Source organism: Balaenoptera physalus (genome assembly GCF_965194825.1).
Source record: "Balaenoptera physalus genome assembly, chromosome: 15".
Taxonomy (NCBI): Eukaryota; Metazoa; Chordata; class Mammalia; order Artiodactyla; family Balaenopteridae; genus Balaenoptera; species Balaenoptera physalus.
The window spans coordinates 38,351,670-38,379,556 of record NC_138894.1 but is presented as its reverse complement, the minus strand read 5'-3'; the positions used below and the strand labels follow the sequence as shown (position 1 = coordinate 38,379,556).

Here is a 27,887-nt window from a genome sequence, read left to right as displayed (position 1 = left end):
TCTGCCGCTCTCCCTTCGGAGAGATTTCGCGGCTGGGCTCTCGACCTCGGGAAGCCTGTAACCTCCGGGTCTCGGCCGGCAGGCCCAGGGATCCAGCCCCGAACCCGAGCGGGGCAGAGCGCCCAGGTGACGCGCGGTGCCAGCTTCCACTCGAGGGACGCCCAGCAGGTCCCCGGAACTTTTCCCCGGAGACAGGTCCCGGCAACAGGTCCGAGGTGGGGTCGGGTGGAGCCGAGCCCGGCAGCGGCTGGTGAATCAGCGCCGCTCGGCGCCCGGGTCAGCCCTGACGGCCCATGCAAGATCCCGTGAGGAGTAGCCGGGCCGCTGACCACCAGGCATTCAGGGCTCGCTGGCCTGGGGAAAGGTGACGTCATCGTAGCTGGGAGGTGTAGGAAGGCTCCACCAATGGGAGACAGGCAGAGTGGCTTGCTTTCTGTAGCTCTTGGCCAATACTAACAAAGCAAAAGGGGGCCCGGTTGTCGGTATAGAACCAATGGAAAACAGGGAAGGAGCACGAGGCGGAGTTGCGAATCCTGTCACCAATTGGAAAGAGAGGGTGGAGCCCGGGCCTTGTCAAGCGTGACCAACCAGTGAGAGGAGCGGACCCTGAAGGGCGGAGCCGTAATGCCTTTCCCCAATCGGACAGGGCCAGAGGTGGGGCATTCTTTGGGGTGCCCAATGAGGAACGCAGCCGAAGCGGGTCTGTCAAGAGAAGGGGCTGGGGGCGGGGGGACGGTGAATCGGAGATAAACACTCCGCGGCGGTGGCGGCTGCTGCTCTTCTTTGGGTTCTGTCACGGTGTCGGTGGTGCCCGGCTCACCGGTCCCCTCCCCCTTCCAGCGAGCGTGGTCGCCAGAGAGCTTGTCTCAGCCCTGCTCTGCGGGGTCCACAGCGGGGCGTGGGTGTCCGGCGGCAGCGGCGGCGAGCCCGTGGCCAGTGGGGGTTGGTCCCGTGCCTCCGGCCCCCGGTGCAGAATGGCGGCGGCGGTTCGGATGAACATCCAGATGCTGCTGGAGGCGGCCGACTACCTGGAGCGGCGGGAGAGAGGTGCACGGGGACGGGAGGAGTCCGGCCCGAGCGGGGACTGGGGGCTCTGAGGGGCCCAGCCGCAGGTCCGGGTGCCCAGCTGCTCCGGGGGTAGTTGGAGGAGCTGAGAGCGCGACCGCGAGCGCTCCCAACCCCTCCAGCTCTCCCCACGCGCGGTCCGAAGGGAGGCCGCCGCTGCCCCAAAGGCAATGAATGGGAGTGGAAAAGGGACCGCTGCCCCGGGGTCCGGAGCGCCGCCCCCTCCGCACCCCGTCGCGAGTGGGGGGCCCGGGGCCCCCTCAGCCAGGCCCTTGGTTTACCTCACTGGGGCTCGTCCCAGCCGGCCCCCAAGTGGGCCTGGTGCCGGGTCTCGAAGACGGAGAAGCAGCGCCTCCCCTGCCCCGCACCCTCCCTCCCGGGCTCCGGCTCCCGGTGTTTGCCCCGCACCTTCGTCTGAGGCCGGTCCCACTTAATACACACCAACCTGCTGGACGTTGCCAGTGGGAAACCGAGGCTCCATGAGACTTGCTGTGTCTTTCTCAACAATGAGCAGCTGGAATGCTCCTTACACCTGCTCCTTACTGAGGGTATTCACTCAATTAAAAAAAAAACCAATCATTGTTCTAAGAATTCCACCTTGCTCCGTTTAATTATTTCCACAATCTTCTTTTAACGAAAAATAAATCAATCTTAAAAAGGAAGTACTGTGGAGGGGAGAGTGTTGAATGTTCGGGGCTCATTCACTAACTGGATCCTCCGGTTTTCTAGAAGCTGAACATGGTTATGCCTCCATGTTACCATACAATAACAAGGACAGAGATGCCTTAAAACGGAGGAGCAAATCCAAGAAGAATAACAGCAGTAGCAGGTAATTTGGTAAATATTTCCCTTTCTCTTTTAGGTTATACTGTAGATGACACAAACTGCAGAATGGACGTTGCCTGTTGTGATTATAACAGGGTTATAATCACGTAAATGAAGTGGCGATCATGATTCAGTAATGTACACATGGTCTTAAGGCGTTGGAGGAAGCCCTTCTATTTGGGTTGAGGGGACTGAAAAGAAGAGAGAAATGGAAATGTTTTCTATTTCTTTATGAACTTTTTTTAAAACTTAATTTTGCTTTTCTTCACTTTTGGAACAAAAATCTGTGGAAACTTCAAGTGAGATTAGCAACAGTGACAATATTTTGCCTTCAGAAGTTGCAGATTCAGGGCAAGTTTTCTATAATTGAAAATACTGGACATTATCCACTTTTTACTTTTCATAGTAAAGATTTTATAAACGTGTTAAAGTATTTGACTTGGCATAGGTGATAGGATTTCATATTTGACATGTAAATTAAATACAGTTATGTGTCTGATAATCTAATTTGTCACTCTATTTATAACGGCAAAGAGGAACGACTGAGGCTAAAACCTGCCTTTTTGATGATGCAGGGACATATAATATTAAAATATTAATATGCCACAACCCTTTTATGTTAGCCTTGTAGTTCTTGAAATTTGTAAATTTCACTGGGAAGTAAATACTGGTCAATGGTCAATGAAATCACATACTAAAACCCTGAATGTACTTCTTAGTACATGTTGAGTACTCCATTCATGCTATTGCACCCTTTTTTTCCCCTCTTTGCCCTTAATATATAAGTTAGCTAGGAAATCTGTTTTTATTAGACTCATTCAATTATACCTTTTATTCCAGTGAATTAAAAACATTGACATATTCAACACTGATTTAGAATCCTTATCCGTCTCCCATTCTCATGAAAATTCCCTGCGAGTAACTGTATTTGGTTAGCCTCTGTGGCATAATACAGACTACTAAAAGCCCGAGGTTTCCCACTTAAACCTTAAACTCCCTTGTCCTTGCTGCCTCTTCTGTCCTTGGTTCACCCCATTGTCCTTAGCACTGGAAGAACCACAGGATATGAGTGAACAGCACGTATGTGCCGAGCTCTTGAATAGGAAGGCACATGAAGGATGAATCTGTTAATTAGTTGCCTGGTAGTTCTTGAAATTTGTAAATTTCCCTCCCACCTTTAACATTATCTGAAGGTGGTAACAAGTAAAACTGTGCATGAGTACTGACAGCCTTTAAGAAGAAGGTTAATGCTGACTTGTATTACGCAATGGTATACAGCAATTTATCTGTGTTGCTTTTTGTTACAGTATTTTTAAAAACTTTTTTGGAAGAAGGTTGAAGCCTTTTGGTTTAGTTTTCTGGATAAGTGTAGCTCATTTGTTACTTTTATCCTTGTCCACTCATGATTTGAGAGGAATTGCTCACATTAATAGTCAAGGCTTAATCCTTAGCATTCTATTTTTTTCTAAGTTTCACTCTACTTTTTTTCAAAGTTTTCACTCTGTTTTTTTTCTAAGCTTAATCCTTAGCACTCTGTTTTTTTCTGAGTTTCATTTTTTTATAAGTTTCACAGGAAAGTTGTTGAGGGGATGTTCAGTGGTGAGGAAAAGAAGGGGATGTTGTTGAAGAGAAGTAGCTTGGCCCCAAAGTTGATTAGGAAAGAAAAATAATGATAGTTGAGAATTTCAATTCAAGAAATAGATTCTTTCTCTTCTCTTTAATATCCAGCTTTATTCCTGGGGAAATGGCTGCAACTCCGGATTTGGGGAAAAACTCTGTTATTTCTGTCAATGGGTTTGGTTTGCTTTCCATGGTTAGAGACCGGAGGCTATCACCGTTGTCCATACTCTTGACTAATAATGAATTTGTGCAATAACTTAAGTGGTGCAAGGATTTCTGAGAGACCATGATTAAACCTGAAGATGGCACCAAGCAAACATATGAAGCAAGAGCAGGTTGTTTTGTTTAAATGTACTCACTTCCTTCATGACCTGTTCAGAATGACCCTTACCTGAGCAGTGAGACATCTCCCCAGAGAATGCAGTTTGACCCCTTGATTTGAATTAGACTTATATCCAAGGCCATATATGGTCAGGATTTTGAACTGAGGTAAGGGCTATAGAAAGATTACTGCTGGTTTACATAACCATTGGTAACAGTTTATTCTTGTTAATTCAGGTTGAAATGCTGGGCTCTTTGCTTGTAGTGTCTAGGGGGGTACTTTTCCTTGGACAATAAAAAATAAGATTTAGCTACATATCAAACTTCTTGGGAAATGAAAATGCAGATCTTAAGTTTCTCTAGTTGCTTGTTTAAAGAACAAAAACAAATGAAATTGTGAATATTGATTGTCTTAGAATCATCCAGAGAACTACAGGGAGATGGAATCTTTTTTTTTTTTTTCTTTCCTACTGATTTTTGAAATCAGTTACTAAATATTTAGAACTGCAATCCAGAGTTTTTAAAAGTATGTTTTGTTAAATTGGTAAAGCAGGCATTGGCACTAATGTGAAAGAGGAAGTTCAGCACTTGCCACCCAGTTCTTTTATGAGACAGTGGCCATATAGCTGACTTGACAGGGTGCGTCTTTTTTAAACCAAGGACTGGTTTGGCTTAGTTATCTTTTTGTTAGAATATATTTTTAAATGGTGACATTTGACCTTTATCAGTGATTTCAGAGTTATCAAATCTTTTCAGTAATCACATGGAAAATGATTTTGACACAAGGAAGATGATTTTGACACAAAGTATCTGTATATTCTTATAATGCTTTAATTTAAAATATAAATGTTTTCCCATCAACAGAGTTGGCAGGCAGTCTCTGAACTGGTCATTTTTTGAACGGCCTGCTTTTTATTAAAGACAAATTCAGTTTCACTAAACCAAATGTACTTCAGTAATGCCCTAGCCATTAGGTATAAGTCCGCTTGTAAAAATCACCATATGTTCAACACTCTTAAGTAATCAGATAAGGTCTATAGTTTCCAAAGCTCTGTTCAAAGTTCGGAAGGAGTTATGCTGCTTATGGAATTTGTTAAAAAGATTATCTTGGGGATTCTGAATATTTTTATACGTATCTTCAAAGAATCCAGAAATTTTGGGTAAGAGTGCCCTGTGTGCTGCGATTTTTCTGTAATCAGAGACCATGCTCTTTTCAAATATCCACCCTTCTCTCCTCCACCACCTTCCCAGAATGGTCCTTGTCTACAGTTAAACAGGGAAATCTTGACCAGCTTTCATCATATACTTTCATCCATTTAAAAAATCTGTCAGGCTTTGAACTTGTTATTCCCTGTTAAAACCAGAATGCCACGTGCTTTAAAGCCAAACAGTTGCAGTTGCAGGCCAGACTCTTGTTAACTGTGATATCCTGATGGCCATTGCAGGAAGTATACCATCAGAAAAATATAACTGAAGAACACTGAAGGATAACCAAGTGAATCAATTTAAAGCTTTTAAGTCAACCAGTTTTAAGGTTCCCATGTCCTTTATCTAGAAAACAAATATTCTAAAATTGAAAATACTGTCATTATCCTATTTGTTTTTCCTCGTGAATAAAAATTGGCACCCCAGAAGCCTTGTGGAAGAGAAGTTTAGTGCTGGGTTGGAAATTTCCCATTCAAGACTACCCCGCACACACCCCGCCCCCAGCCTCTGGTGTGAATGAACTTGGTGGTGGTGCCTCTTGATGTAAATGAGTGGCTCAGCGCTCACAGAGGTAGTGTTCCTCCATGATTACTGTGAGAATTTATCTCCTAGGCCCAGTAAGGTTCCAGTTATGGCCCCACAGAATTCTCGACCTGAGGCAGGGTGTCATCTCTCTTGAACTGATGAGAGTCCAGAGAATTTCCATAAGTAAAGTCAAGATTCAGCTCCTTTGTAATGCTGGGAGGTTCCTCAAGTTTATTTATAACTAGTTAGACATGAGTTGTATGAGAAGGACAATAGACACATTGACTGATTTCTTATGACTTCTGTGGAAACCTGTCCATAAATCCTTAGACCAGACCTTATATTCAGGGTCAGCTATAAACACACTAAGAGTATGATTTCACATACACCTCTGCTTTCATCCAAGACTCTCTAATCACTTTTACAGTTGCTACCTCATTGATCCACGCTTGTTCGGTAGACAACTGGCAGTCATTTTTATTTCCATTTTACAGAGGGGTTAACCGAGGACGGGATGGTAAGGAATTTTATTTCTTTCACAGTACCAGTCGGTGGCAAAGCTGGACTTGAGATTCCACCCCAAGTGCTGCCTTAACTAGCCTATCGTCTTTACGCTGAGCTGAGTCTTGGAAGCCTCTTCCTGAAATAATTTGGTAGCTTTTCAACAGTAGCATCTTTCAGGAGGTTGTACATGATAAAACAACTTCAGGGAGTAGAAGGATTGAGCGAAGAAGGGTTATTTTTATCCATTTTAAACTGTATCCTATAGTCAAACAACTTAGCATACAATTTTGGTGTACAGCACACCTAGAGGAGGCAGGGCTGGGGTGGGGTGCCCCATCTCCACTGCTGCACACTCGGCCTGAAGAGAGCTTTGCCGTGTTATACAGCCCAAATTCACATAGCAGTGTGCGGCTGTTCTCCTCTTTGTGTAAATAGAACCCTCTTATTTCCTTTCTTAAAATGGACTACTTTTCCACTAGGGAATGCATGCCTCTTAGTTTGTCACTTCTCCTTGAACTCTGTTTTAGATCTTTACATTTATCTAATTCCCCAAAGGGACTAATTTCTTTAGTAGAGCCCTTTCTCTGTCTTCTCTCCTACCAACTTGGGAGAGAAAGCAGTTAAAATAATTGTGTTGGTGTTGGAGTAGTCCTTTAAGACAAGAATAATCTTACTTTTATTGTTCCCTCTTTCAGATCCACTCACAATGAAATGGAGAAGAATAGGTGAGTTGCCGGGTTCTGGGGGTGGGATGGGGGGAGTTTTGATGTATTCTTTTTTCATTAAGTTGAGACTTAGTTGCGGCTCTTGACTTCCCACACTTAGCACCTGATACAAGAGTTTACTCAGGGCCCTCTAATCAGCACTGCCCGTAAATCACTTAGATAGACCCAAAGACAACACCCCCAATCCTCAGCCCCCGCAGCCTGCTCTTCCCGAGCAATGCGTTTCTGTGTGACTATTCTAAGGCCAAAGCATTTTAGGTCAGAGGCAGTGTTTCTACACGTAGTGTTTTTTAAAAATTACATGCTACTGAATATAATTGGTAGCGCTGTCTTAAATCATGCACACACAGATATATAGGTATAGATATAGATCTATATATATATATAGATACACATACAAATACATATGTGTATATGTGTATTCACAGTTCACTTGTGAATAAAGATTCTCAAAAGTTAGTCAAATGTATGCATAGCAGAAATTGGAGATGGTGAGGCACTCAGACGAGGCCGGCCACCCTCACCGGGCTCCATCTTGCCACAAGCTGGAGTTTGTCTCTCACCTAGATTCCCTCTTGCTGCTTAATTAAATCTTTATTTTTCAAATGACGTAGCCTAGTCATTCTCAACTCTGGTTGCACATTAGAATCACTTGCAAAGCTTTTATTTTAATGTTTTTAAAATATATTTTTTATATGAAATACATTATACACATACACTCATATACTTGGGGGTAAGAGAACAAATTTTTATTTCTACTGATTTATTTTATTTATTTATTTTTTGTCTCTTGCGGATGCCTTTTTTTTTTTTTTTTTGGCTGCGTTGCGTCTTCATTGCTGTGCGCAGGCTTTCTCTAGTTGCAGTGAGCGGGGGTTACTCTTCGTTGTGGTGCACGGGCTTCTCATTGCGGTGGCTTCTCTTGTTGTGGAGCACGGGCTCTAGGTGCGCGGGCTTCAGTAGTTGTGGCACGTGGGCTCAGTAGTTGTGGCGCGCAGGCTCAGTAGTTGTGGCACATGGGCTTAGTTGCTCCGCGGCATGTGGGATCTTCCCAGACCAGGGATTGAACCCGCGTCCCCTGAATTGGCAGGCGGATTCTTAACTACTGCGCCACCAGGGAAGTCCCTCTGCTGATTTTATAAAATAACTTTTTGTTATAGAACTTTTCAAATATACAAAAGTAGAGTGAATAACGTAATCAACTCTTATGTATCCATCACCCAGCTTCCACAATTATCAATATTTTTCCAGTCTTCTTTAGTCAAAACCACCCCTCTCTGTGGAGTGTTTTAAAGCACATTTTCTTCTATCTCTGGTAAAGATCTTTAAAAAAAAAAAGACATAACCACTTGCTTTTACCATGCTGAAAAAAAATTAATAATTCTTCGTGGAGCTTTAGGGGAAAAAAACCCCAAAAAACACCAATGCTCAGACCTCACCCCTAGCAATTCTGATTTAATTGGCTTGGGTTGAGAGTCTGCACTAGTATTTTTTAATAAAAACTCCCCAGGTGATTCTCATGTGCAGCCAGGGCTCCAAACCATTTAACAAGCCTCATTCTGGTCTCTGAGCTCGCATCAATTTGAAGTACAGGCTACCCATCCAGATTGAGTGGCTGTCTTGGTGGCCTGCGTGAAGAAGATGATATGTAATGATGGTTCTGTAAATATATGTGGTTATTTCATGCAAACCCTCTTTGAAGAGGGAGCCTGACTCTGATAGTCAGGATCTGAATGACATGTTTCGTCAGTGAAAGGGCAGAGCAGGCCCTGACTAGGAAGGAGAATCTTGGAACAGGGCAAAGATCTAGCATTACTCCACTGTGTGTGTGTGTGTGTGTGTGTGTGTGTGTGCGCGCGCGCGCGCGCATGCATGCACGCGTGCACGCGAGCATGTGTGAGAGAGATGGATGCAAGGTGAGTGTGCCTCGCACATGTGCTTCTCCCCATCCTTCTTCGCCCCTTTCAATTTCTCTGTGACTGTGACTGACCATGTTTGAAATCAGAGCGTCTTTATGCATTAGGGATTTACGTATCACGAACTGGAAACTCCGAAGTATCTCTTCTGAAGACAGAAAGGTAGTCAGATGTGGCTTCTCTTTCTCATCTTTAAATTCTCTCCCATCTTCCTGCCTTTGGGGTGAACTGGGTAAACTGGGACTATTTCTGCTGAAAAGTCTTCTAGTTCTCCTCCCCCTAGGCATTTTTTTTTTTTAGGCATTTATTTTTATTATTAAAATTTCATCCCTTCAGGTAAGGGCTCTTAGGCTTACTACAGCTTTGTGCCTTTTACCTCTGCAGGAATACCACAGGATGTCAATTTTATCATTTATTATTATTTTTTTTAATATTTATTTATTTATTTATTTATTTATTTTGGCTGTGCCAGGTCTTAGGTGCAGCATGTGGACTCTTAGTCCCTGTCATTTATTTTAGCAGTTCAAGAATGTTTATTTTCTGCCTACAGTGTCTTAAGAGCTTGTGCTCAGTACTGGGTACTAAGTAAGTTCATACTGGGGTATTAAATCAGCATGGTCTCTATCCTAGAGAAATGTAGTTCGTCTAACGAGAAAGACACAGAAACAGTCTGCACAGGAGGCTGTGGAGGCAAAGTTTCTAGAAAATTGGATTTGAAGTCATCACTGAGCAAGCTGCTTATAATTCAGATTGCTTCCATGTGACCAGTCTACTTTTGCTTATTGAAAGGTTAGTTATCTAGTTTCCTTATTGTCCTTTCTTTTTTGGAATTTGGTCTTCTAAGGTCTTGAGCATTTTTTCTCTAGTCTAGAGCATGTGAACCGAAGAGAAGGAAGTCAGGACTCAAATTTACTTAATTTAACCAAGCACTGGTTGCTGCAATCCGGGGTGGGGGGAGGGAGGGTAAAGTTGTTGGGCTCTTCTCCCGTATAGTGTAGCTGCTTAAGATTTTAGGGTTTGGTGGTCCGCTGAACAGCTGCACTTGTAGTCCCCTTGGTTTCAGTAGCTGAATCCTATAAAACAATACCACTTTGCTAAAGGCTAATATACCCTTGCCATTTTTTTACCTTAACATCACATTTTTTAAAAAGATTGGCATGGCTCTCAAAAAAACAAAAAACAAAAAAGCAACTGAGGAAAAGAACTTCCAGTAATTGGATTTTTTTTCTCTTTAATATTGCGAAGTTAATTATACCTGTGTTAGTTTTCCCACACAGAAACCTTTTCTGAGGCACGTTAGAGATTCTGGAGAGTTGGTGTGCATCAGGACTCTAATATGAGAATACTATATTCAACACCACCCATTTAATAATCTTGGCATTGGTGGGAAGATAAAAGAAAAGACTTCTAGAATGGTGGAGGCGGGAGGTGGTGTTGGTGGCAGCAGCGGTATTTTTCATTCAATAGACTAGGCATTCGTGGAGCACCAAAGATGCTGGGTGCTAGGGGCTGGGGATCCAGAGCCCACAGAGACCAAGCTCCCAGGGCGGAGGGCTCCGTTTAGTCTCACTGTAGATATGTCTGTCACTTGACCTGTGCTTCTCTGCATTGTAAGTAATTTTGTGGGTCTAGCCTCCTAAGGAAACACCCTTGGTGAGTGTGTGGTCATTCTTTCTTTTTTTAAAAACTAATCTTGTAGAAAATTTTGAGAAATATAGAAAGTCATACTAAAAATTAAATCATCCGTAATTCTAGCAGCCCAAGGAAACCGATGGAACTTTGAAATGTATCTTTGCAATTGTTTTTTGGAAAGTAACTTAAAATAGTTTAGTGTAGAAAATTGGAAAGTTCAGAAAAGCACAAAGAAAATAAATAAACATTACATGTAACAGGCCTTGCAGCAGTAGCAACCGCTAAGTTCTATATCCGCCTAGACTTTTGTGCATACTTTTTAAAAATCAATATGGGATTATATAGTAAATAATTTGCTTCTTTTCAAGCTATGTTATGAACATTTTCCAATATCGTTAAATCTCCTTTTCTAACATTACTTTTAGTGAATGCCCAGTATTACATCATATGGATGTGCCATAACTCATATAACCAATCCCCTATTTTAGGTTCTTCCCAGTAATTTTTTTAATTTATTTATTTGTTTTATTTATTTTTATTTTTGGCTGTGTTGGGTCTGTTGCTGTGCACAGGCTTTTCTGTAGTTGCGGCGAGTGGGGGCTACCCTTCCTTGTGGTGCGCGGGCTTCTCACTGCGGTGGCCTCTCTTGTTGCAGAGCACTGGCTCTAGGCGCGTGGGTTTCAGAAGTTGCAGCACGTGTGGCTTGTGGCTCTAGAGCGCAGGCTCAGTAGTTGTGGTGCACGGGCTTAGTTGTTCCGCGGCATGTGGGATCTTCCCGGACCAGGGCTCAAACCCGTGTCCCCTGAATTGGCAGGCGGACTCTCAACCACTGCGCCACCAGGGAAGCCCTTTCCCAGTATTTTGCTAATATAAATGATGCTTGCTTAAACTACCTTATGGGTAATTCTCTGTCCAACATCATAATTCTTTCCTTAGGGTAAATGTATAGTTGTGGAATTAATGGTATCTGCATTGTTACGGTTTTTGATGTTGACTGCTGGATTGCCCACCAGGTGGGTTATAGGTCATATTTTCCTTGTACCTTCACAAGTTTATATTTTACCTTAAGACTTTTATGAATTTAATAAGTAAAAAGCAAACAGAAACACACAAACTTGTTTTAATTTGCATTTCTTGTACTACTAGCACAGTTTAACAATTTTCATATCTTTGACAGTTTGTGTACATGTGAATTGCCTGTTAAATAACCTTTGCCCAATTTTCTACTGAGGAGTTTATATTTTTCTTTATTTTGAAAAAATTCTACTATATGAAGGATATATATGAAAGAGATTGCCTCTTCGTGTATCGTATAATTGTTCAGTTTGTCATTTACGTTTACGGAATAAGTCTTCTCTCACTATCTGAAATTGCCGCCTCTGTTGTGTACTGAATTCTTGCTTATGGCTAAGTCTGCTTCTAGACTTGTTCTTCTGTTCCACTCGTCCACCTGCTCTTCCTGTGCCAGCGTACACTGTTTTAATAATTGTGGTTTTATGCACTTCAGGATCTGGTAAAGCAAATCTCTATTCTTCCCTCCTCCTCCTTTTTTTATTTTACTATGTTCTTAGCCAGTTTATTTTTGGTGAAAACACCAGTTTATTTTTCCTGATGAATTCTGTAGTCAGTCCTTCAATTCTCCGTACCCCAAATTCTTTTGGGGATTTTCAAAATCCAAATTAAATAATTCCAATATAAATTAACCTTTAAAAGTTCATGTTGACATCTTAGAGCTTTCCGTCCAGGATTTGGTGTGTGTGTTCATTTATTCAGATCTCTTTTCTGTCTCTAAGTAAAGTTTTTTGGTGTTTCCGTATAGATCTTTCACGTTTCTTGTAAAAGGTATTCCTGGGTTTATTTGTATATATTTTAAAATTGCTATTCGTTTCCCATTGTAATTACTGATTAATTATTGTTGGGATGTGGGAAACCTTTCAGTCTTTGGTTGTTGTTATATGCCCTTTATTGATGATAATTCTGCTCTTTCCTTTCCTTAGCTGGGAACTCCTCTTGTTTGAATGCCTTTCAATAAGCCACTCAGCAAATGGAGGCTGAGTGAACACATATACACTGCAGCCAGTGGGTCAGGAGTCAGGTGCTGGAATGGGCTCCTTTTCAAAAGAAGGTTCTAGTATCTCCTTTAATTATAGACACTCGTTTTTCTGGAATGGTACATATGCAGGCCTTTCTGGAATTAGGCAGCTGGTCTAGAGAGATTACCTCTGCCAGAGTCTTATGACCCTATGACAAAAGATTTTTTTGTGTGCTCTGTGAGGAGGATTCAGCAGCCTGATCTAAGCTGTTGTTTTCAGCTGGTCAAACGGTATTTCAGTGGCATCTGGTCTGTCATGAGAAACCATTCCAGTCAGGTCTCTTCTGGCAAGATATTCTAATTGATTGCAGTTCCCTAGAGTGGTTTCTCTTGGGTCTTGCTTGGCCCAAGAGAATGGCCAAACTCCTTATATCGGAAGGGGTAGGATCCTGAGTTGTGGTCTGCATTGCACCACTCTTACCGCTTCTGAACGCCCTTGACCACATTCAGATTTCACTCTAGGATGTTGCAATAAATCCACATTGTTGCCACATGGGGCTAAGGGCATGGCCTGGTTATTACGAAGGAAGAGTATAGGTATTAGTGTGGTCTATGGTGGCGGTGTGGAGGCGCACACTGATTTGTACTACTAGAATCCATCTTTCCTGGACGGTACCTCTTGGAAGAACATGAAGAAGAGACATGCTGGTTATTCAACCAATTTCCAATCCCCTACAGGGAACATTGGAGGCACTCCCTGACTTTTTGTCATAGACATTAATAGTCAAAGGGTGAGACAGAGCTAGCAAGTACTAATTATAATCTATATTTTGGTTTTTTTTAATTGGGCTGTAGAAAGGAAATATTAAATATATACTTATGTATTTAATACTTTAATAGAGAAGTGACTTTATTACTTTAAAATGTAGCCACGATGAATTGCTGTTTCCGCATTGCTCACTGAGTGCCGTGTTCCCATACAGTAAGCATATGACTATCTTTGTATATTTTACAAAGATTACGATCACAGTTATGAGAAATCTTGAAACCTTCCAAGGTTCCACTTAAGTCAGTAATAATGATGCTTTTGGCAATTATTTATAAAGGGTCCATTTTAGAAAAAGGAGAGTACTTTTCTTCCTCAGAGAGTGACTTGTAGTCTTCCCCTGGATTTTTTGTTTAACCCAGTAAGGCTTTGTTCTCAACCCAAAATCTGGAGAAGGTTATGATCTCTGTGACCTATAATCACTTTTAGGGAGTAATTTTTTGACCCCTTAAGATTTGTTTCTTCTTAGTCTATACTAAATATCTTTTTTTTTAAATCACTATACAGCTCATACATACCCATATCTGAAATTATTTTTATTCAACCTCCAATTATCCTATAGGATTTACAAAGCTATTTAATTGGCTAAATCTGTGTCCACACAAAGGTAGGAGAGGAAATAGATATTGTTTATGCAACTCTTTTTTTCTTCTTTGGAAATAATCTTAGGCCCAATTTTAATGAAAACTAGTACTCAGTGAGGTCCAGTGTATCATGTTCATTAAGTAGGGCTTTCCTCAAAGAGAAGGGACATGAATTACCAAAGAGATCAGATTCTACTCTTAGGTCAGCATCTGCAGGTGCGTTATTATTTCTAGGCTCCAGTGGGTTAACACGAAATAGAAGACTTGGTCATTTCTATTATTTGGTAATGAAAGAAGCAGAACATTTAAATACATAGCAGGTCTGCAGCACGTGAATGAACGAATGAATGAATGTGATCTATTTGGAAAGGAAAAAAAGCTTCTGATAGGCTATGAAAGCTTGGAAACCTTTATGGAGAAGTTAAGTCAAACAAGATGTGGATGAGGGAAAAGAAAGAATATGTTTGGTAGAGGGCAAAGGGGAGCCCATTGTAGAACTTTCAGTGGGAGCTGATATTTGTCATGGTCTGAAGGTAGCTCATATAAATAATTCTGCAATAATTTGTTTCCATGTTTGATCACTCCAGCTAAACTTTAAGTACCTTCAAGGCAGGGACTTGGTCTTACTCAACATCGTATCCCCAGCACCTAGGAAGGTGGCAGTATGTAGTAATCGTTTGAGAAATGCTAGAGGAATAAATGAATGAAAGAGCCAAGCGTATATTTCAAGATTTCCACCTACAAACCTAATTACTTATCTACCCTCTTAACTGGCTGCCATACTGTTTGCTCTGCCCCAACCTGATTCTTTTTTGTCATACGCTTCACTGTGAAAATCTGACGGAGAGAGTTCAGTTACATCTTCAATAAAGAAGAGTAATATCGGATAACAGTGCCTCCCTCACAATACAGACAAAGACAGACAGACAGACACACACCTGATTTCATACCATTCCTGGTCTTGACTGCATCCAAGTCAGGAAGAACTTTAGGGACGACAGAGTAAATTCAGGAGCACTGTCTGCAGGTAGCATAATCTCTACCTGTAATCTTACTCTTTTTGTTGCATCTTTCTCCCAATTTTACAAATCTGCTGGCCTGAGAGAGAGGCATGGATAAAATCAAAGAAGCTTGAGTCTGGGGACTTCCCTGGCGGTCTAGTGGTTAAGACTTCATGCTTCCACTGCAGGGGGTGCGGGTTTGATCCCTGGTCGGAGAACTAAGATCCCGCATGCCAGGTGGCGCGGCAAAAAAAAAAAAATCTTGAGTCTGGAGGCAGAGATATAAAGAGCAGCCTTCAGAACTGTCTGAGAGCGCACTGGTGAGCCCCGGTGCTGTCCGTCAGTGCCAAAGCTCGGGTCGGGGTGGCGCCTCCAACAGCCCAGAGCCCACTTCACTGATGACCGCCTTCACTTGCATATTAATTTTCCGTACTTCATGGCTGACAAGAGTGAAGGAAAACTAACAACAGAACTGTGAGGTATCCAAATATACTTTATATTTAAATCTTTAATATATTTGGAATTTATTTTAATGTTAATCTCCCCACTCCCCTGCCATTTTCTGAATAATCTGGTCTCTCTCCAAGGATTTGCAGTGTTAGCTCCATTATATGCTAAATTCATATCTATTCCTAAAGTCTGTTCCTGGGAATTTTTTCTTCTCTTCCTTTGACTTGTCCAGCTTTTCCTGTATTAGTATATTCTGTTTTTAATTACTGCAGCTTTATAATACAATTTAATAACTGGTACCGCACAATCCTCTTCATTCTTCTTTTTCAAAAATTTTGGAGGTCTCTCACACACTTATTCTTCTAGGTGAGGTTTAGACTAATTTCCCAGCATTAAAAAGATTACGGTTGGGATTTTTTTCTCTTGGTATTATGTTAAATTTGTAGACAAACTTGGGTAACATTGACATTTTTACTTTGAGGGTTCATATCTAGGAAAGTGCTGTTTTTTCCATTTATTCAGATTTTCTTATGTCTCTCTGCAAAGTTTTATAGTTTTCTTCCCAGAGATCCTTCCCAAACTCTTTTAAGTTTGTTCTTAGACATGCTCTCCTTTCTTCTTGCTATTGTACATGAGATGTTTTAGGTTCTCTGGGTATGGATAACACATCCAGAGATGTGCTTGGATTTCCAAGGTCAATACATATTTGCCCCAATTTTTGTTTTCTTTTGGCCATCACAGTAGAGATGTAGGCAGGGGTCTCGGTGTGCTTCAGATGCTTCCCTCCCAACCTTGGAGTCCCTTCTAGCCCTGCCTCTACATGATGGGGGTGGCTCCAAAGGAGTCTTTCCTTTAGCATGGGTTAGCATTATAAAGTCCTTGCTGATTTTTAAACGTAAAAAAATAATACCTTTAGCATAAGCAAGATCTTTATTTCCATAGAAAATGGGTTAGATTTTCCATTAAATCTTTTAATGACAAAAGATGTCAGTTTTCTTTAAGGGAGAGTTTAGTGAATTTGGATTTTACCAGATAGCCTCTATTTACCCAGTGAGATACTCTTGAGTTCCCTATTGATTTTGAAAGGAATATGATAGGGTTATAATTATCTGTGTTTGCTCCCAGCAATTATCCTTCCTCAAAGGAAGCTAGAATTGAAAGAATGACTGCTGCCACATACAGAGCACTTCATGTCAGACCCTGGTCAGGGGCTTCCATACCCTGTCTCAGTTAATACTCACGACAGCCCTGGCAGGGAGGCATTGTCATCGTCCCTCTACTGCCAAGGAAGCGGATGCTACATGGAGTTAAGTAATTTGCTCAAGGCTACACAGGAAATAAGTGGCAGGGCCAGGACCCCAAACCTTTACCCTTAATCACTACACTAATATTTGGTTGTATAGTGACTGACAGATTCAGAATATAAAAATAATTAAAAATAAATAAAATTTGAGATACTAAAAAGAAAAAACAAAAAAAAGCTTACTGAAGAGAAGCTCTAGTTTGTATCTAGTTTAATTATCATAGGCCACACTTGATTCTGAGCAATCACTGACTGTAGCTCAAAGATTGGTTTCTGTGTGCTACCGGAGACCAAAGGTATATCAGCGCATTCAGAGTAAGGAGAGTGATATTTCTGAAGAGTCAGCAGGTGAGGTTTGTCAAAGTCCATTGGATCAGCGTGGAGAGACGAGGCAGTTGGGGCAGGAGGGAGCCAGGACTTGACTACCCTTCTCTGCTGCCGGTGGGGAGCTGGGAGGCAGCTCTTGACAACAGGGGGAGCTCTGTCTGAATATGTGATGAGAGGGGATCCAAGTAGGGGTCAGATGCGGGTACCAGGTAGCTTCCTGTTGAGGAAATGTAGCAAAAACCCCTGCTAGTTCCTGAAAGAGGGGTTAGGCCTGGTTCACCGTGGGACAGCAGGCTCCTTCTAGAAGGCCAGAGCCCTGGGCACAGGCGTGGTCGGGACTGAGGACAGAGAGCTGAGACAGGAGCTTGTTCTACTTGTTTGGGACCTGGGCACTCCGTGGGTGCTCACGGCTGGCTGAAGGGTTCCGGATCCCGGCGTGGGGTAGAGGGGGGCGGGGTGTGTCTCAGGCTTGAGGCCCCTCAGTGGGAGCTGCTACAGAGGGGGGGGTCTGTTTGCTTTTTTGTCTGGTTCAGGAATTGAATTTCACTATCATATGATGGAACTGAGCCTGCTTCACGTACCTCATCCCTCCCCTGAGGGTGGCCCAGGCACCAGCCCGGGGGTGTGTCTGCAGGTGGGCGGCAGGCGGGCAGGGCAGGCATCGGGCTGGAGCGGGCCGAGGCAGGTACTGCCAAAGATACAAGTTGGCTTTGGATCTCTACAAAAATCCAGAAAGCACTGTGCTCCTATTTCCATAAAACTAGGTCAGAAAACACTGAATGAACATGTTTAAGCCTAAACTTGAAGTAGTCAAATGGCTTATTTCAAGTTTCACAACTGGGAATGTTCTTCAGAAACCCACATTTGGGTAGTGAAAATTGTACTTTCTGGGCTAGACTCCCTGAGTAACTAGAAATGACGATGCATGGAAAGATGACTTTATTATTTTTATCAGTAGACAAACTTCCTTAAAAATTTACATACTCATATATCTGTAGATAAACCACATCATAAAAGGACTAATATGACACTGTTCTGAATCATGTAGTCTTTGCAATGAGCAGGCTGAAAAATGTCTAAATCTAATTTTAATTTTTGAACTTTTTTAAAAACTTGACAGCCTGTAAACTTTCTAGTGAGAATAACTGTATGTGACTAATCATACGTTCTCATGGTGTTTCTAATAACATGATCTATTTTCATGGCTCTTTGTGAAGAATATTATCCAAGGTGAACAAGTACCTGTTATACACAAATTCTGTTTTTGTTTTTTTCTCCTCATGTAGTAGTTGGAGGAACAAACCTCTAATGTGACTCTTTGCTGGTGGCCATTCCATGTGGGCAGGTTTTCAGAGCAAGCGGAAGTCTTGTAAAATAGTAAGGCTCTTGTACCGCTACCTCTTCCTAGCTCAGGAGTGAATGCTGGACTTCTCTAGCTCGCCAGGGCTTAGGGGACCTTGGAGAGTCTAGGACAACCTCAAGAGCCAGAAGACAAAGGAGGCTCAGAAGCAGGTGAAGTGAGGGCTTAGAACCACTTGTTGGATCTGCCTTGGGGGAACCTCCTGAAGTCTTGATGTGAAGGGTGTGAATTGACTGCCTTGGTCAATATCAGGCATATTGACCTGTATTCGAGCTTTCTGAAGCAGTTTTCTTCTTTCGATCCCAACCTTTGCTAATACGGTGAAATTTTTAGGAGGGAAAAAAGGGCGAACTGAGCTTTCCGGTTGTCTCCCAGTTCAGCTGGAGGATAGCCTCCCAGGCTCCCAGGAGCTCGTCTCCAGGTTGCCGTGGGGACGGGCAGTGGACAGGTACCTAAAACCCCAGGACCCTGAGCACTACTGAAGGCGCAGAGACATAGCAGAGATGGACTCTGCCCCGAGAAGCTTGAAGTCTAGTGGAATAGACGACACCATCCACGCGGCAAGCGTGCATTAAGCCTATGGGAGGGGAAGGCACCAAGGCAACCCAGCAATGGTTAAGTTGCGGCCCCATCTTTCTAAGGAGTTGGCAATGAATGATTAAGTCACAGATACCAAAATATTCAGGCAGAACAGTGAATTTCCCAATGAATAGGATAAACAAATACGTACTCAGAAAATGGAGGAAGCACTGTGGACTGGAATGGCCTGTGAAGACTTGAAGGAGGTGGTGGGCTGAAGCAAAAACTCTGAATCTTGGCTGTTTCTCACATTCATGGAATCTGCTAGCCTCTAGGATAAAGCCTAAACCAAGGTTTCAGTGCAGTATTAATTTCCAAAATTTTAGGGACTCTTGTGCTTCTGGTCAGTCTGTACTAAATGCGTTCTCCCCGGTGGGTCTCCGCGGCTTCTGCCTCATGCCGCCGTCTTCCCGCTCTGCCCCGTTGGGCCATTCTGCCACACGGCAAGACCTGTTGGTGGTTCTCTCCAGCTGTCAGCATGCTTGTTAGTATAGCAATACCACTGATGGGCATTTTCCTTGTTTCTAAAAAATGCATCTAACTTTTTGAATGGTTGAAGGATGAAAAAGTATAACAAATTATTCAGTAAAAAACTCCCCCCCTTTCCTTGTCCCTGTTCGACTAGCCCTTGACTCCTTTCTGCCCAGCCACTGTTACTAGTTTCTTATGTATCATTCCAAGCTTTCTTTATGTCATACAAGAAAACATGCCTTTAGATAATTATTTTTCCTCCATTTTTACCCAAAGATATAGCATGTTATATGCACAGTTTGGTATCTGGCTTTTCTTTACTTAACAGTATATCTGAACGTTCTTTCCTCATAGTACATAGAGTACATTTTCATTCTCTTTCATAGCTGCATAGTACTCCACTGTATGGATTATACCATAGTTTATTTGATCAGTTCCCTATTGATGATGAGTTGGGTTGTTTTAATCTTTGCTATTACAAATAAAGTTGTAATGAATAACCATACACATTCGTCATTCACATGGATAAATATTATATACAGCAAGATATAGTTGTAGTGATTTAGTGGTCCTGAAAGGGGAAAGAACAGTATAGGTTCAAAGGATTCTCTCACTGGCATGTCATTACTTTCTGAACTTGGATGTTCTGTAGGTCACATCATAACCCAGAAACCTGGAGATAACCTGATTCATGTGCTTAATAATAGTAGATATTAGTCTCTACCCCTTCATGCATATTATAGACTTAACTTTAGAAAACCATGGATTTTGCTTTTCCTTGGTTTTTTACCAGAGTTGTGTAATTTCAAAAGATGTCCACTTGGCTGGAAGTCACTGGTGGCATTTGCCATCACTGGGCTGGGCGACTGCATACTCTGTTTGAGCTTGTTCTCCCGGGTGCCTTCCGGCTGGCTCTGAAAGTCTCAAATGCTACTGTGATCTTGTTTTTGTAGACGGGCCCACCTTCGCTTGTGCCTGGAAAAGTTGAAGGGGCTGGTGCCACTTGGTCCAGAATCAAATCGACACACTACATTGAGTTTATTAACAAAAGCCAAATTGCACATAAAGGTAAGTGCATCCTGGGATGCCTTTTTGTCTTTACCTGCCCAGTGAGGGTTTGTTTGTTGTTATGAGGGACAGCAGATGTCCGTCTCCAGGACAGTTCTCTCCTCTGAACTCCTCCAACTCCATCCAAGTCAGCGTCTTGGATGACTCACAGACTCAACATGTCCAGAACCCAACTGAGTAGTTCTCACCCCTGTGCGCCAGAAGTTAAATTGTCCATCCAGCTGTCCCTCTCACGTACAAGCCAGAAACTCAGGGTCATCCTTGCTCCTGATGATCATCTTGCTCCTTAGCCACGTGTCAACAAGACTTACATATGTCACAGCCCGCTGTCGTTCCATAAACTCCATCACGTACTGTAGTACACTCCTCAGAGGCCTCCTGCAAGCTAATCTCCAGGCTTCCCAAGAGCAATCCTGCCAAAGCTCAAATCAACATGTCACCACATTTAAAAGTCTTCCGTGGCTCAGGACACACTCACTGTATGACCAGGCCTGCCCAACCCAGCCCTCCCCTGCCTGTGCAGCAGCAGCTTGTGCCAGAGGCTCCCCTCTCTGCCTCAGCCCTTCTTTCAGTCCCTTGCACTTGTCAGGCTCTCTCACCACAGGGCCTTTGCACATGCTGTTCCCTCTGCTTGGTACGCTTTCCCCTCCCTTCTTCACCTAGTTAACTTCTTGTCATCCTTCAGACCTCAGCACAGGTATCACCGTGTGGGGAAACCTTCCCTGACTAGGTCACCTCCTTCCTGCAACAGATGGTCCTTATTATTACTGGATCTCTCTCTCTCTCTTAGCACTTATCACAGTTGACACCTGACCATGGTTTGTGTGACTATTTGGTTGTCTCTGTCCACGCTGTTAGAGTATGGACAAGGGAGGGGACCAGATCTTTGTATTCACCTTGTATTTCTAGCACCTCCCGGAGGGTCTGAAACAGAGTCAGCACTCAGTACATGGCTTGAATAGCAAAGGGTAACTCCTGAGAGCCACAGCCAAAATCACTGTTTAGCATGTTTCTATAGTCAGAGTCACAATTGGACACGTGTCACTTGAATTATGGTTAATAGCCTGCATACATGGCAATTGTAGGAGGGAAAAGAACCTCTGTTTAGAGCAAAACAACCACAGTTACACAGTCTTCATAATTATCTGAAGAATTATCTGAGACGCTAGAGAACAGATTTGTAAAAACAAAATGATCTATGGAAATGTGTTCTCTAAGCTCTTATTTGGACAATTTAGAATCAGGACTTCAAAAGGGAATATTATTCCTGCCAACAGACAGAAGTTAAAAGAGATTTGGCATGACGCAAAAAAAAGCGCCTATGTAATTGGGACACGTACTTGAATAAACATACTTCTAAAGGAAAGCGTGTTTCTTAAGCGCCCGTCACACGCAGTGCTCTAGCTCAGGGAGTAGGTGTTTGGGGCGTCACCACAGACAAGGGAGACCAGGTTGGGGGTTCCTGCCACAGTCTTTCCACTATCACAGTTGAGGGGTGCTGGACCCTAGAGTGTCAGCTCACCCCGGAAGCCACGCGGCAGTGCAGGTTCCAAAGTGTTGTCGATGCTGAAAAAGTTAGATGTAGACAGGAGTCACCGGCCAGGCAGCTCCCTGTCCCTGCGAGAAGCTTGACAAGGGACACAGCCAATGGCTTCTGAGGAAAACTGCCGTATTTCCCCGCAAGGCAGGGAGGTGCAGGGTCATTACCAATTTTGAAATCCGCCTGTGCCCTTCAACAACTACCCCTTTGACCTGCAGAAACTTGAAGACTGTGACAGAAAAGCCATTCACCAAATAGACCAGCTTCAGCGAGAGCAGCGACACCTGAAGAGGCAGCTGGAGCAGCTGGGCATCGAGAGGATACGGACGGACAGCACCGGCTCCTCCGTCTCCTCGGAGCGCTCCGACTCCGACAGGGGTGAGCCCCCCCGACCCCGCATCCTCAGGCCCCTCCCCAGCCCCCTGCCGCCTGCCAGAGGCGGAGCCGAGGGGAAGCTGAGAGCCCCCGTGACTCGGAGAAGTCGAGGGGCGCGGCCTGCGGGGACAGGCGCCCCCTCCTGCAGCGGTTAGGCCCCGCGGCCCAGGAGCGGCGCGGCCGCCCAGTCACTTGGCTCTTCCGAAGCAGGCCTTCACCACGCTCTGTCTCGTCCTCCCCACAGAAGAGATCGACGTGGACGTGGAAAGCACAGACGATCTCACGGGCGACCTGGACTGGAGCAGCAGCAGCGTGAGCGACTCGGACGAGCGGGGAAGCACGCAGAGCCTGGGCAGCGATGAGGGCTACTCCAGCTCCAGCATCAAGAGGAGGAAGCTCCAGGACAGTCCCAAGACGCATCTCGGTCTCTAGGAGAGCGTGGTCGCCTCAGCTGCCGCCCGGATGGTCCTGCCCGTCGGCTCCGATTAGGTAGCGTGTCGGACCTGCCCACAATTCCCTCGCACGTCAGCTTCCGTGTTCCACCGTCACCAAAAGCAGCTGTGCAAAAGTTGTCAAGGAAGTGCTTAGGAGTGTGGGTTTCTTTTTCTTTTTTTTTTTTCCTTTTTCTTTTTCTGTTCTTTTCTTTTTTTTTTTTTTTGATCCCCGATCCCCATCTTGCATGGGGTTGAGCGGGCCCCCGCGCCTGCTGGCGTAGGGTAGGCACACGCTGAGCGAGTCAGTGCAGCCTGCATACCTGAGGTCATCACAGACCCCTTATTGCGCAGTCTGGGGTGGCTGACTGCCACTCGTCCCTCTAAGAAGTTGGGGGACGCCGACCAGGATTGAGGGTTTCTGATTGCATCCTCTGGCTTCTCTCTTTCTCTCCATAAAAATTCGTCTCTGACAGACTGTACATTCCAATCACTTTGAAGCACCCAAGAATTCTTAGATGGGATAAGCACTTACTCACATCTCGGCAATTTCCCCCTCTTATTTACTGTCCCCGTGTAGTCTACCAGACCTTCCTTGAAGTTTTCTGGCTTCCTCTGTGACTTGCCTAGCAGAAATGTCCGAATGTGTCTTGTGCTTGGGAAACTGAAGGAAACAAACTTTTAAAGTTGAGATCCTGATCTCAGAACTCCAAAGTAAGCTTTGAAAGTGGGATTTAAGAGCGCTTAACCGCCCTCACCGCCCGTGAGCAGGCAGGAATACCTCCAGAAAACACACCCTTCACACACGTCCCGCGCCAACGCCCCTGACCCGCGTGTGGACGGCCGCAGTATCTCTCACTCTCAAACGGACACCTTGCGAGCATGTCTTTGGGGTGGCACAGCTTATAAAAGTTCCAGCATCGTTTGTTCTCACGAACAAAACGGTACAGTCTATTTTTGTGCGCTGTCCTTGGGACCGTGCCGTGTCCTGCTCTCCCAAGGCACATTTCCCCTCCAAGTTGGCTATGCTCCTTGTCTCTGGAACATTTTTTTTTCCTACCTCAGAGATAAATGAGATCTCCATTTCCCACTTAACACAAACTGATTATGCCTCTTTTTTTTTGTTTTTGTTTTTGTTTTTTCCCCAAATAAGTGACATTTGGTCCAATTCTAATCTATTTTCCTGTTTAACTTTCAGCAATAACTGAGCTTTGGCACTAGCTGAGCTAGTGTCCATCATCAGTGAAAGGAAAAGTCCACATTTCTGCTCTCTGTTGCAGGTGAACGGGAGGGGATGGTACAGTGTGACTACAATTCCTCTCCTTATTGATTATTTTTGGACACACCCAGAAACTTCTTTATGGAGGCTTTTGGGTTAATAGTTTTAAAAGGCTGATTTTTCTTTTTGGTTATGATTTCTCCCTTAAGTGGTCTCCCACTTTGTAGCATTTTTATTTAAGCTAAAACAGAGCACATGTATATGTACATAAGACACATTAAATCTATAAATACTATTTATTCATTTTATATAAACTAATGTAATAGAAAAAAAATTCTTATGACTGTGCTTTTATAGATGTTCTAGAAACTTTGTATGTAGGTATCTACAGAATTGGTTCATTTCCCCTTAATACTTTTGCATTCATAGTTTTGAGGTCTCGATGTTTTCAGCCTCTGGTGAATCTTTTTCATTGAATTCGAACCATTTGTAAAACCTGTGACGCTGAAACAGAGCGTGTGTCACAAAGTGATGAGAACATTCCTAAAATCCACAGCCGCACTGCAACTTAAGGGCTCCCTGGCTGAACCAGTAGCGGCAGCGCCTGTGCCCGCCACTGGCCTGTGGTCTCCCTGGCCCTAGCCTCACGCCCTCAGCGCCTCTTCCTTGCCCACGACTAAAAGTTCAAGCGCGCTCCCCACGGAAGCTCATTCTAGACGTGAAGAGCAGTCGAAACAAAGATTACTTTTGTGTTTATTTTTTTCTTTTTATTGATTTCTTAATGTATTAAATTTTTTTAATTGGAAGTAGTGATTCCTAAGTGATTCCAAAGTCATCTGTAATTCTTCTGTTTTCGTTTTGTTCTGTTTTTCTCTCCATTTCAGCTTTGGGTGGGGGCAGGGGCAGGTGACACAAAGGATTTTTTTTTTTTTTATTGTTGGAATCTTTTCCAATTACCAGCTGAAGATTTGCACTGAAATACAACTTGTATGCCTTTTGCATTTTTAAAGCCTGCTTCCTGAATTTAAGCAGAGTGATAGTGTTCAAAGAGCCAGCTCAGCCTGTAACATGTTTGAAAAAGATATACCTGCACTTTGAGGTCCCTTTCGAATGCCATTCGCTAGACCTCGCAAGCATTTTAATTGCTACATTTAAGCGCCTCACAAGTCCACAATGCTAGATCCTGTACGGCATCGAAAACTCAAGACTTTGGCAAAAGCTTGTGGGCTTGCGTTGGGGGAGGGAAGGGAACAAAACTTGTGTATTTGTTTGTTTAATTTAGAAATAAGGCATCTGAGAGATGCCATTATTTTCTGTGTTTTAATTGTTGTGCCTTTGAGTTAAACTGCATTTTTGTCTTTTGGTTGAAATATGAAATGTACTGTCCCAATATAAAATAGTAATTATTTGACCTTTGCACTGTTTGTCTGGTCCTTTTCAATTTGATGCCATATAAATGTGGAACTTAATAGATCTCTATATTTTTAATGCACTTGTGATAAACTGACACCAGGGTTAGACACGACTTTCAAATCTTGAGGTAGACCGAATACTAGACAGGCCTCTCTCTAACCAAAACTGTAACCTTCAGGACCAGCAAACTCAGCCCCAGGCAGCTAACCCCCTTCCCTACGTGGCTGATCAGCCGCCCTGATGCGCCAATCTGTCGTGTCATTCACTGATCCACCAGCATAACTGTTAAGAGCTATACAGTCTTTTTGGTTCTGTTTCGTTGTTGTTGTTGTTTTGTTTTTTTAAGCAAAATGAAAAACCTTTCTATTAGGGTTGTTGGGGGGAGGGGACGGGCAAAGATACAAGCCCCAGCCTTTAAGACTTTGACTATTGTACGTAAATATAGATGTGTGTAAATATAAGCACATGCATATTTTTATGTGAAAACTGGTTTTAAGAAACTAAAAACAAGTCTACACTCTTATTGATACCATTGCAATGCAAATGGGAAAGTAAAGAGTATGTAGTGCAGTTTAATTTCATGCAGTGAGGAAATATATGTGTGCTTCTGTTAACATCCCAGAAAACCTAGCTTTCCATGCCTGTTGTCTTAGAATGGCGGGCAGGCACCCAGGGTGTATTTGTTTTCTTTTGCTAAGCAGAGATCTGGAATTCAAGGTGCTGATAGCGACCGTGGCTCCTTTCTCTAGTCACAGATCTAATGCTAGTGATTCAGTGTCACCTTTTTGAGCAGGACCTACATTTTTCTTCCTGTCAACCCAAAACGAAAATAATTTCAGTGTCGATTCACAATTGAGCACTAAGAAGGCCCTGACCCTGCAATCGGCCACTTGAGTGCTTTGAGGGTTTTTTTTTTTAAAAGTGGGCATTCTCCTTTAACCTCTACTTTTTTCAAAAGAAACAAAGGGCCCTTACCTGGGGTTTCCTAGGGGCCTCTCTTCTCCGTCCCTGAAGTGGCCAAAAGCAAATCCTGGGGTGTGTAAACTAGGTAAAATTGTGATGCTCAAAATAACTAACAACATATTGGGGCTTGAAAATGGATTTCGTGGGCTTTCTTCTTGCCTCTCCCCCATCCTTTAAAGAAAAAACTTATTTTTGAAAAGTATACACATACACATGATTCAGGTTTTTATATCATACTGTATTGGCAAGGATACCACTTTCATTGTGCTTTATTCCCCCGAATCTCACTCCTTTCTTTCTTCTTTACTTGTTTCCCCAAGTTTCTTTGTCTTTCCCCTTTACCGGCCCTGTGTGTTGAACACCAGAAAGTCAAAGGCTGCAAGGCGATTTCCTACATGTCAATCTATTATTTTTCTATGTTTAACTCTTGGATGCAGTATGTTTAGGTTGCTGGCTACTCCTGATTTTAAAAATCCTTCCTGGCAGAAGACAACCCAAAGACCCCTTTAGGTGAGGTGGATTTTCTCATTCTACACTATCAGATCTCTGTAGACTGTGGGATGTTTTGTTTTCAAAAATACCTGGGGATGAGGCCGGGGCTGGGGGGTACGATATGTGATTTATCATGATTTTTTCATTAATATTTATTACATGGATGATTTTCTTACCCTGTGTTCTTCTGAAAGAAGAAATAACTGCCTGGCACTGTTAGAGTCAGCTATCGAATGGCTGAAGAAGTTGAATATCTTTGTCTTCTCTCAAAATCATAAAATGAGAATTAGTAAAGCACTAGATTCAAAGATTTACCCAGATTTAAAATTTTGATTTCTTATTCTGTCTGGGGCGTGTGGAGGATTGAGAGGGCTTTCTTCATTTTAGCTTTTACCAGAGAACCAAGCTTGCCTTGACCCCTTGTCCTTAGAATTGGTGCTCTGGGAATGTTGCTGTGAACCATCAGCGTTGGGGGCCATCTTCCTAACGGTGAACACAGCCTAAACAGGGAGCAGCAGATGAGAGAGTATGAAATTCTGTTTCCAGATGTTTATTTCTTTATGTAAATACGATGCCAATGTAAATCCTGTGTCAAGACATAGAGAATGGTGCTTTTTACTACAGTTAGTACGTGCATTTTGAGAACTACTCATGTTTCAGAGAATCTTTGCTGTGTATATGTAAACTTCTGTATTGTTCAACTGTTAACAAATAATAAATTATTTCATTATTAAAGAAATTTTGGTCTTCCGGATGTTTTGTATCCCAGTTTAGCCTTTCATGGTTTTTACTTACAGAACTGAGTTAATCAGGTTTCTTTTTCCTTTTAATTTCATGGAAAATTTGCTGGCCAAAAGTTTTCAGCCCTTGGATTCTGTGATGGGAGCTTTGATTGTGTGGCTCTGGTTGAAGTGCTTCCCAGCTGCTCTCCTCCCATTTCTCCTGCTCATGCGCTCGCTCTCTTAACATCCCAGAAAACCTAGCTTTCCATAGGCTTCCCTGCGACCGGTCTGACCACGCAGGCTGCGTTCGGGGCCGCACAGCAAACGAGACTGCCCCGTCTTTCCGGCAGCCCGTGGTCTGGTGGAAAAGAGGGAGATGCACTCACAGTTTG

At 43.3% G+C, this 27,887-nt stretch overlaps 1 protein-coding gene across 1 annotated transcript; it reads left to right on the top strand.

The window, feature by feature from the left end:
- Nucleotides 1-3: 3 nt before the first annotated feature.
- Nucleotides 4-27,512, top strand: MXD1 (MAX dimerization protein 1). The gene is made up of 6 exons (XM_082426110.1): nucleotides 4-1,047; nucleotides 1,795-1,894; nucleotides 6,762-6,791; nucleotides 20,226-20,340; nucleotides 22,099-22,258; nucleotides 22,500-27,512. Exons 1-6 carry the CDS (start codon nucleotides 975-977, stop codon nucleotides 22,685-22,687), a joined length of 666 nt encoding a protein of 221 aa, XP_082282236.1. The 5' UTR covers nucleotides 4-974; the 3' UTR covers nucleotides 22,688-27,512.
- The last annotated feature ends 375 nt before the right edge of the window (nucleotides 27,513-27,887 follow it).